Source organism: Triturus cristatus, chromosome 4_1, assembly GCF_964204655.1.
Source record: "Triturus cristatus chromosome 4_1, aTriCri1.1, whole genome shotgun sequence".
Lineage (NCBI taxonomy): Eukaryota > Metazoa > Chordata > Amphibia > Caudata > Salamandridae > Triturus > Triturus cristatus.
Genome location: NC_140585.1, coordinates 658,161,501 through 658,172,312, shown reverse-complemented (window position 1 = coordinate 658,172,312; position 10,812 = coordinate 658,161,501). Strand labels below are relative to the sequence as shown.

General features: G+C 42.4%; 1 protein-coding gene across 4 annotated transcripts in view; it reads right to left on the bottom strand.

Annotated features, from left to right (window-relative positions):
- Nucleotides 1-1,584: 1,584 nt before the first annotated feature.
- Nucleotides 1,585-10,812, bottom strand: part of ZCRB1 (zinc finger CCHC-type and RNA binding motif containing 1) — a 211,793-nt gene continuing 202,565 nt past the window's right edge. For all 4 annotated transcript variants that reach the window (XM_085653067.1, XM_085653068.1, XM_085653070.1 and 1 more), the window contains 2 exons: nucleotides 6,089-6,164; nucleotides 1,585-2,392 (listed from right to left, as the gene is read on the bottom strand). In XM_085653067.1, the coding sequence (XP_085509193.1) occupies nucleotides 2,261-2,392; nucleotides 6,089-6,164 (208 nt within the window). In that variant the 3' untranslated portion in view covers nucleotides 1,585-2,260. The remainder of the gene's footprint in view (nucleotides 2,393-6,088; nucleotides 6,165-10,812) is intronic.

Here is a 10,812-nt window from a genome sequence, read left to right as displayed (position 1 = left end):
AGCAGACGGAGTCTCCACTTAGTACCAAAAGCTCTAATGTCAGTTTTTGAATTATTCAATGGAAGAAAGATGTTATTTAGAGATCATCCGTACTGAACTCACAACAATTCTGAGGCCACAGTACACGGCTTTACACTGTCTTACATACAATGAGAAATGCTTCCTCTCAGACCACAGCAAATCTATCATGACCGCCTTGAAGGTGTACTCCACGTTGATGCTCGACTTAAAAATGTGAAAAGGAATAGCAGTCATCCCTTTAGCTGGACTGGGATCAACTTATATTAAACACCATTTGATTTTTGCATATTTCTCATAACCCAATATATAATCTACAGCACCAGAAAAATAGGGAACCATGTCTAGCTTCCTTGTGAGCTTATTATCTCTGGGAGGCACCTGTTCATTCATGACTTCATTAAAATCACTCACTTCACCCATTACCATCAAACTCTTAAACTCCCTTCCCCATCTCACTCATGAGTTGCTCCTTTCCTAAACAAGTGTCAAAACATGTTCTTCATGTATCCATTGTGCATACTAAAACCATTGCTTTGTGCTTGCCCCCACTCATGTATAACCTATAAACTGGTCGTAAAGCCTTATTCCTCAATTCATGGTGAACAATCTATAGCTGGCACTTAATATTGTGTGAAACATTTACTGTTTGAAACGTTTTCGTCATATGCGACACTTTCTGGAAGTCTATAAGTAAATGTTTATATTTGAAATGCACTCTTGCAAAACTGACTATAATGCACCAACTCTGCTTCTCAAAATCAGAATTGTATTTTACAAATACCCTAAATAAAATACATCTCTAAGGGAAAAAAACACAAACAGCAGGACCTAGCAATGGTCACTGTTAAGTATTTCACTGCAAAGTTGAGCCAATTCTTTAAGGTATTCAATTATATGAAGTAGCCGACTTCTCGTATTACTAATTGAGTGGTTATTAAAAATAAACAGGTTAATGGCCACCAATGTCTCTGCTCAATGTTGCCCAAAAAATGCTTTGGAAATTACAATAACAAGGTTGTTCTATTTTGGGACTGCAGTGCGGGCTCCGCTTCTGGGGCCTGGCTGGCATAATCTGCGCCAGGTGGTTAGAAGGAAAAAGAGAAATTGGAGATGCAGTAAACCCTGTCTCTCTGAGGCAGCCGCAGGGCTTCTAGACTTCATAATTGACATTTCATCCCAGGGCAGAATGTCACTTTGCAGTCAAGAGGGGCAGATAGACATGGCAAGGACACTAAACTGGGGGAGGAACTTGGAAAATAGTGAATAAGCTATAGAATATTTACCTTTTTTTAACCAACAAATCATTTAAAATATGCTTCAATATATTTTTGTTCTTTACATCTTAGTGTTCAATTCACACATTATTTAAACATATCTGCCAGGAGGCATCATACCCTTGTTGCCCGATTATCTGAATCTGATTTGACAAAATTTAGGGCAATAAAATGGCATTTATCAATGGAAATTTGATCATGGGAAGAAGTATTGTATCTTAAGAAGATTAAGCCATAGAAAATGTACTACACTATTTGAAACAAATTAATTTTAGAAGCAGAGAAACACTTGGTAACCAACTGATAATTTATTACTGAAAAACCCTCCTCCTGAGGACGAAAGCTCATAAAAAGGCTCCAAAGAAATTCCTGAAAAGGTAATAAATACATCAATATACACTGGTGACTTATGTTCCAAAACGGAGATCAAGAAGTGAACTAGAAATGCGGATTCCAAGTTCCATAATGTGCACTACAGCTGTCCAGTTGTATGGTCCTGTGATCTTGAAACTCTTGCTGCTGCTGAAATAGAGGATTGCAGCACAAAAACAGTTCACACTTCCCTTACTTAGTATTATGTTATCTTTTGCATGTATGAATACAAAACTGTTAAAAAGAAGAAAAAACATTAACTGGAAGGTCACCTGTCAAGCATGGCTCTTAGTTCATTATAAAAATTGTACACATTTGTAACGCATTTCAGTTTGTGGTTTACCAGGTTGCTTTGCCAATTTACGTTGGTGAGGTACAAAGCTTCTTCACTGGATGCAACAGGAACATGTTAAGGTTAAAATTACAAAATGGAGTAATAAGCACTTGTCTACGTTGCTTTTTTATCAGTATTCTTTGAAAAATCCATCTTCGAGGATATATGATAATTAAATACTGTATTACAAGTCTCATAAGCAACTCTGCCATCATGCCGTCTCAACTCGCCTGTAGATTGAAGATATAAACAATTTAATTCAGTCACTAAGCTCTTCTTCGTCGCTGAAGTATGCACTTTTCTTTATTCGTGGTCGCTTTGAATCATCAGAAGTTGAAGATTCCCCAGCCAATTGCTTTGCTCTTCGCCTCTCTTCGTCAATTCGAGCTTGCTTTAATGCGATATAATAAGAAGGGTGTTAATTGTGATACTTAATAGCAAACAATTTTAACTACAATTAAAAGATTCCTGGTTCTATGATTTCGGAGGATTCTGCCTTTGATGTTTATTCCAAATAGCAAAAGACCGCAAAATTATCCAACCCAAAACCATATGAACACAATTTGAATACTTGGGCTCATATGTGAGGCTGCAAATATTTTCAGTTATGATAATGTCCTAAAAAGATATCTATGTAGCTCTAGAAATTCCTCTTTGCACGAGTAATACAATAACTGCTATAGCAGCAATTACATGCCTGCTGTTACCAAGGAAATTATGTCATAACAGCAGCAATAAATTCGCATGAATTATCATCTAAATTGCAGGACAGGCTTTAAATATATTTTGGAACGTAGTTCTTTTGTGAGGAAATATCACTTGTTTTTAAAAAAAAAAAACAACTAACAATCTGCCCCTAAATACCAGGTTTTACTTTTAGTAAAAAAAAGAATCTCCCTAAACATCTTTTTTGTATTTGCTGAAAAAAACACAATTTAATTCTCAAATATCCGCTTCGAGTCAAATATTATCAAGACCATTTACTATCATCCCACACGGATGAGTACAACCTCACATTTCGATGTTATCACCATAGGAGACCCAGTAGAAAAGCATCCTCTATCTACAGGCACAGATTAGCAATATCATTTTACACAATTAAACAATCTGGGTTCAGATCACGCTGCAACAAGGAGACAGTAACTATTCAAGAAGTTGACAATGCCTCCTGCAGTGACAGAACTCTGCCTTTTGATCCTGCTCGACCTTTCTGCAGTCTTAAACATAGTCGACCATCAAACATTGCTCTAAAGTGTTTAACAAGCATAGGCTGCTCTGACACAATCATGCAATGGGTCACCTCCTAAGCTGCCAATATAGAAAAAGTGTAACTACATGTCCCCAAAAGTTTATCGCTGTTTGTAGAGTACCCCAGGATTTCCTCCTCTTCCCCATCACCTTCAATCTCTACATGAAACTCCGTACTCACTGACAACAATATATCAAAATACCTACAACACAACTCCATCTCAAAGTATCTAAACTAGGCAGGATTTGAGCGGCTGCATGTATATACTTACAGCGACTACGATCCTGCCTCTTACTCATCCAGAATTGGGTGTCAAGTACTTAACTAAAGCTCACCCAATGAAGACTTACTTCCTCAGGCCTGCCAACAGCTGCAAGCAACCACAGGTTCAAACCTTACTCTCTGACATTAACCTACACCAATTCACCCTGCAGCTTTCAGAAAACACAAAAGTAGTTAGATCCACCCTCCTGACAGACCTCATATTCAAAGAACACATTACTAGGAAAACCAAAATCGCATGATTAAAAGTTCACTCTCTTGCAAAAGGTGAAACCCTTTTTCCTACATTGATTACAGAGGAACAGTGCAGCCCATGTCCTCTCACACCTGGATGAAGGCAATGCTCTACATAATGGCATCTATACACGACTCTGGCATGACAAAGATTTCCTACACATTCCTAGGTGTGACAAGATTACTACAGTGATGAAAAGGCTACATTGGCTACTGTCTAGGCCTGTTATCCTTCAAGACCAGGTGAATCACCTGCCCATCAGATGCCCAGGTAGGAAATCAGCTGCCAGGAATGACACAAACATGGCAGAACGGCTGCAACACTTTGGGGTAGTCACAAACCAAGATGGGTCAGAAATACAATGCAAGGGTCCAATTGTCTCCTAGCCTTCCAAGAGGTGTGGGTGCCTTTATGTTAGACGATTATTCCCACGTGGCTGGTTTTGTGAAGTAATCAATAGTGAAGAGATTAATATTGAAGCCATTATGTCAGTTCAAATCAAAATAATACTTTTATTAGCGATATAATCTACAACTTCTGCTTGGGTCTGACTGACTTAATGTTTCTCTCATAGAAACGTTATCCTTCCCTATGCAGCTCCAAATCAGTTTCTTTCCAATCAGATTGCAGAAAGGATTAATAGCTTTTTGGAGATGGCGATCCTGCCAGCTACAGATTTAGTGCATTTGTTACTTAAAGTAAAGAGATGCGAAGCAGCTGTGTTCTATAGTGTAAGGTGCACACAGTGTATCCACTTTCGTTTTTCTGTGCATTCTGGTCCTTGTAGTACTGTATATCGCATTTTAAATCCAGGGATTCGAATGCACCGAATAAGGAAACATGTTGACTCTCCCCTAGGTGGCAGCAATGCTCCGAATTTGTACAATATGGACAGCCAGACAGCAAAATACCTCACAAAACACAAACCAGAGACCTGAAGGTTACATAACTCTGAAGCTGGTGTATTACCCAACGGAGGTATCTCACAACGACACGAAAACCAACTCATTTAAATCAGCATTCTTATCATCCCCATCTGCCTCCTTTGAGAGACGGCACATGTGCTTCTAGGAGGCACCTTTCAAACTTGGAGAAAAATGCACCTTTATCAAGAGATAGAAGATTTCATGGCCAGAGGACTGACTGTGCCTTCATCACGCTATTAACGCCAATCAAGTGATCACACAGGCTGGCAAATTATCAAAAATACAGCCGGATGTAAGACGTTGTATTAATAAAATAGTCATTTTTAGAAGGCATGTCTCACTGAAGCAGGGCCTTCTTGATTAGCCAGCAGCATTACAATTCTAATTTGAAGTAAAAATCTCACTGAACATAAAAACAAAAGATACTTTAAGGATTTTATGCAGCGACTTTTACCATTATCTGGCATGGCACTGGGAAAAACTTTGGTTGTCACAACCACCCTCTGTTAGAACAAGTGCAACCCCTCTCTACCGTCATGAAAACCACGACGAACCTGAACAATGCAAATCAGACAATAGTTGCTGAATGTAAGAATTCTATATTCAAGAACAGATTCCTGCTTACTACTGACCTCTCTCTGCCTCCTGAACAGTATTACAGTATTCATTGGAGTCTCACTCTTTAACCCTTCACTGACCGTAGGAATGTGAATGTAGTCTCAGCTTGCCCCTTCAGAGACTGCACAAACGAGAATGTAGTGTCACCCACAAACTGATGCCAGGGTGAGACTCAATTCAATCCTACTGAGCTGATGAGAGCACACAGAGTGCAGCACATGCAGGCTCCTTTTAAAACGGAAGCACCAAGGGCTCCCCCTCACACAAACTGGTTTCATGTTTCATGGGACAAAGTTAGAAGCACCAGTGCCTCGAAACATATTGGAGCGCTAGGAAAATGGAATTATGCTCTCTTTCACATCACTGCTGAAGCCATCTATTGCACACAGACCAAAGATAATTTGACGATTTTATAGCCTCAAAAATATTTTATAAGCTTGTTTTAATGCGCGTCTACTGTTCTCTTTTTGTATTTGGCTATTGTTATTAGCACAAAAAGAAATAAAATTTTGATAACATATCTATATTTAAGCACAACTTTGTAATTCAGTTCTTAATTACAACACTTAGGTTTAATTCTTAACTAGAAAAATAATCTACTTGAATGACGCGCGCTGTAGTCCCTTGAACTATCCTAGGCCCACAAGTGTGTAATGAAGTGTGTTATCAAGGTTACTGTCCAAACGTCCTGCAGTATGAAATGGGAATATATCTATTCCACGGAAAACATACAATTATGAAGTAGTAAAATTAATGAATATATCTTAAGTATGGCACCTGGAAAGCGATGGCTTGACTAAGGCTATCCAGAGCAGGGTCTTCGCCTTCATCTTCACTTTCTTCATCTTGGACGCTAAAACATTGAAAATGTCACAGTCAGCACCTTATTGATCATGTCTTTGGCTTACATAAATATTTCATCTCAAGTATTTAACACTTAATTTGTGAATCAGATCTAGATATAAGGCCCACAGTATTTCAGGGAGAACAGAAAGGAGCTGACAACACGTCACAAAATGTGGTTTAGGACGAGGAATATTGTTGTGTCTAACATGATGTGAAAGATCAGAATGTTAAAACGCCTCTAATGCAGCAGATCAAACAGCTCAGCAATGCAATATTCTTCCTGGCACATTTTTAGTCGAAGCTTAAAAGACAGCGCAGCTGTGCGGTTGCAAAAACATATTGGAAACATGCCAAGCGCTTACCAAGAATTGCATTCCGCCCACTGATTACCATTGGCTTTGCCTTTTGTCACTGACATTTGCTTACTTTCTATTTGCTGGATTTATTTGTTTTAGGCTGTATAGATTATGTTTGTCCCCTCTGTGGAGCAAAGTCCGTTTACGCAGGGACATCTTAAGGATTTTGGGGGCCCTGGGCCAAACGTATTTTGGGGGGCCCTGTTCGGAACACTTTTGAGTTTATGATCCAATTTCAGCTCTTTCTTTCATGCCCTCTTTGGCCAGGTCACCGACGGGCACACTACTTCAGATTCTAAATGTGTTCACATCAATATTCTGGGATAGTGATGTGTGTTTTCAATACTGTAACAGCAGAAACTCACTAATATTACTGAAAATAATCTCTGTGACACCCTCTCATTTCTAATATGTGAGGTCCGGTTTCGATCTAAAAGAACTTGTTTTATGGATGTTGCATGAAACATTAACACAACATTTCTCTGCACAATGTCTGTAATACTCACACATAACCCACATTATGTTTTTTTTTTTTAAGGAAAACGATATTTAAAACAATCGGTTTAAGAAATATTAAAGGTCATCCAGGCAAGACTCTCTGCAGAACAGAGCTGCCTCTATCAGGGGGCCCCTTAAAAGTCTGGGGCCCTGGGCCAGAGCCCACTTTACCCATGCATTATAACGTCTCTGCGTTTACGACCTCTCTTATTGGCTCCTTCTATTCCTCCATGAGTGCTCGCTTTCCAGGAACAACTTTTTTTCTTTTTCCATGAAGCACTCCACGAGAGTGCATGTGTTTTACAAATGGCATGCTTGCATGCTTCTCTTACCTCCCCGCACTCCGTTGCATCGTGGGCATCTGTCCTTGTGCCCTATCTCGCGCTCCATGTTGTTGTCTAACGGGTGTGTTTCTGTGCCCCCATCCTTACCCATATTGTTTTCTCTCGAACCTGTGGGTATCGCTTTCTGTCTACTCTAGGCTGTCTACACCACAGGTTTGCACCCGCCAGCAGCAGCTGTGCTAAGCCCGGAAGAAAGGTCCGTGGAGCTGTGCGGAGCAGGGCAGCATCCCAGCCGTACTTGCATCACTGGGGAAAGAGGAGTAACGTATTGACCATACTAAATTACTTAGCACATAATTGGGTACATATCGCTGGATGAGCACACTTTCAAGTGGCTTGCAATCCAATTTGCACAGAAGGAGATTAAGGCATGCACAGTTTTCTGTAGTTTTTGTAGTCTGCAAATGGAGGACTGCTTCATGTAAAAAATTGAAATACAGTCATGTGGTGCTTTATTAAGAAGGCTCATGTATGGTTGTCTCTGGAGGCATGCCTTGAACCGCTGTCAATTAACTTTTCCACTGATTTTCAGCACAGTATCCTACTGATGGTAAAAAGAATACCTCTTAAAGTATAAATAAAGTAACTGCGTCTATACATTACAGTTATACATTACAACAGCAGCAGGGAACGGATCTTCACCAACAACCAAGAGCCCACCGGCAGCACGGAGACCACCAAAGAACATCAACAAAGTGCAGCAGACCGTGGCCATGAACAAAACCATCCAGTGGCAGCATGCTCCTCGTGGACATCATTTACGGATCGCCAGTGGTCGCAGATGTGACACCTGGCTTGCCCCCTGTAAACCCTGGCACTGAACCTGTGATGTGACCCCTGGACTCAGGCGGCACCGGAGCAGAGTAACCAAGACATTTTGGTAGGAAAACAAAAGCGGCTTTGGGATTCCAACAGCAGTTGGGTCACCTTCTCAAGCTGGGGACAGCTGAAACCCTCTACCGTTTCAATTTTTTCCCATCAGCTAAAGTGTTGGCTAACAACACACCCTTCGAGCCCTCTTAGGCCCAAGGCTCCGCCATGCAGGAACATACTTCACCTGCAACCTCTGGATCGGACTGGGCAGCACTGAAAGAAGTTATCAGGACTCCAGTCAGTAGTGTGTGTGTGTCAGTCATCCGGTGCTGCTGGACACCAGCTGTTCATGTGGACCTGTGTAGAGTGCTGCCAACAGCCTTGCAGATTGTCATGGTAGGTGCTTTCATTTTTAGGTCTCGCCTGAGCCAGCGCATGCGTTGCTCTGGCGAGACTTTTAGTAAGTGGCCTCAGAAAATGCTACCATGGCCGGCCTAGAGCTTGCGTGCATGTGCGCGCGCTTACCAGCAGAGGCGCCATCTGGCCCTCATCTCGCTCTCCCGCACGCGCACCTCGCTCTGCCTCTCTGCTTTGCTCGCTTAAACTCCCACCCCTCCCTCACCACAGGCCGCACGCCGAGACATCAAGGATGAGCGTCGCACGCAACGCTATGTCATTCCACCTCGCAATTAAAACAGAACCTTCCCTTGTTTTTACTGCTGTTCTGGTCTTGTTTCTGTTTGTTTCTCTTCGTACGTTTTTCTTCTTCTGCATTCTGCCCCTTCTTTACCCCACTCCCTCTTCGCCACACTCGCCTACTGCTACCTGTGTTTTCTACTCCCGTAGCTACTGAAAGTTGTTCCTGGTTTCCTCTTTTTTTTTCTCCGCCCAGAAAATTTATGCCCGCCTCGCATGTACAGCCAAGCCCCGCGAGACACCCTGGGCGCTCCTGCTGCACACGTCAGGTGTGAATGGCTCACTAGCAGAGCGATCTCATGTCTGTGCAGGTCAGGGTAACTCGCCGCCGCCCTTGGGACAGGAAATATCCCTGTGCACCAAAATAACAGCGACCCCCATTAGTGACTCACATAGTAAGAGAAAGTGGCCCATATTTGCAAACAGGGCAGTTTTGAATTTGTAATGACAAGTTTTTATAGGTATATGGGGCACTACATGCATTTTTGCTTGTTATTTGTTTTCGGGAGTATCGTTTTTTGTTGACTAGATTAAGTATCTCGGATTACATTATAAAATGTTGTAATTCCAGGTTAGCCAAAATTGCGAACAGCATTAGCTGATTACTAATCATGTACACATCTTCAGAGACTTCCTTTTACTTTTGGGTGGTCTTGAATCGGCCCGATTAAAACATTTAGGCTTTTCACGTAGGCATAGACAGTCGCCATTTTTTTGTGGATTCATTTGCCAGCAGTTGTCTATCAGGTACGTTATGTCTTTGCTAGTGTTAAGGACGCTGCGCAGTACAAAGTGCATTTTCTCATTGTGATCTGCAATTGAAGCATTTATAGAAAGGATGCGTAAGTGATTAAAGTCTGTTTAATTTCTTTAGCTATTGCAGAGTTCAAAGCAAAGCACACTCAAAAACGGTCGCGTGAGGGGGTCTCCGGGCACACTCCCACCAGCGAGGGTGGTGTTCCGCAGAGTACGACGTGTACTCCTTACCATTACGGAGATGTAGACAGCTGCGGACTGGCACAGCTAATGGATACCTCTTCCCTCCTTCCGCAGAGTATCAGAAGTTACCCGGATGTAGACTGTCACATGGAGGGCGGGACGGAAAACTTCACCGACCAATCAGGAGCCATAGCGGAAGGTCACGATTGGCAGAAAAAGGAAGGAGACACGACATCAGGCGCGTCAGCAGGAGAGAACCCGGAAGAAGATTGCCGAGAGATCGACGAACAGCCGAGGAGCAACGCAGACGCCGAACTGGAGAGACCGAAGACGAGGGACCAGAGACATGGACCAAAGACTGGTGGATCCCGGAGGACGTACGAGCCGCCACAACTCAGGAGAGTCATGGCTCCTAGCGGTACGTGACGGCCAAAAAGGGACTTAAGGAGGGGGAGGGAAGGTATAAGGGCGGCGGGGAATGAGTCAGGGGAGAACGGGTAGCCTAAGCGGGTAGCCTGGGGATATCGCTACTCCCGTGTCCACTCTTCCTGTGCACTCCCGCCTTTTTAATCTTCCTGTACACTCCCGCCTTAAGCACCCACAAGCTTTGACCCTTCCCTAATACCCTCACGCCATCCTTGTGAAGTATCTCCAACATAAAAACCGCCCTCACTTTCCTCATTCTTTTCTTACTTGCCCCCACATGTTTCGGTGACGGTGCCCTGTATTTTATAGGACTCGGTTCTGACCGCTACTTTCTTTTGTTTTTCGAGCCTGCTTCGGGGTCCCAACAGACCGTCTGAGACCCATAATAGGTTTCTTGACTACACTGAAGACTGCAATACCATCAACGGCTACCAAGACCCTGAGGAAGTTTCCTACATCTTCTCCTGGAGCCACCCTTTGAGCCACCAGACCACCTTTTCAACCGCCTACTTTGTTTATCCAGACTATTCTTTTTACCCCAATTTGTGACCATTTCCTTAATAAAAATCTCACTATTGACTAC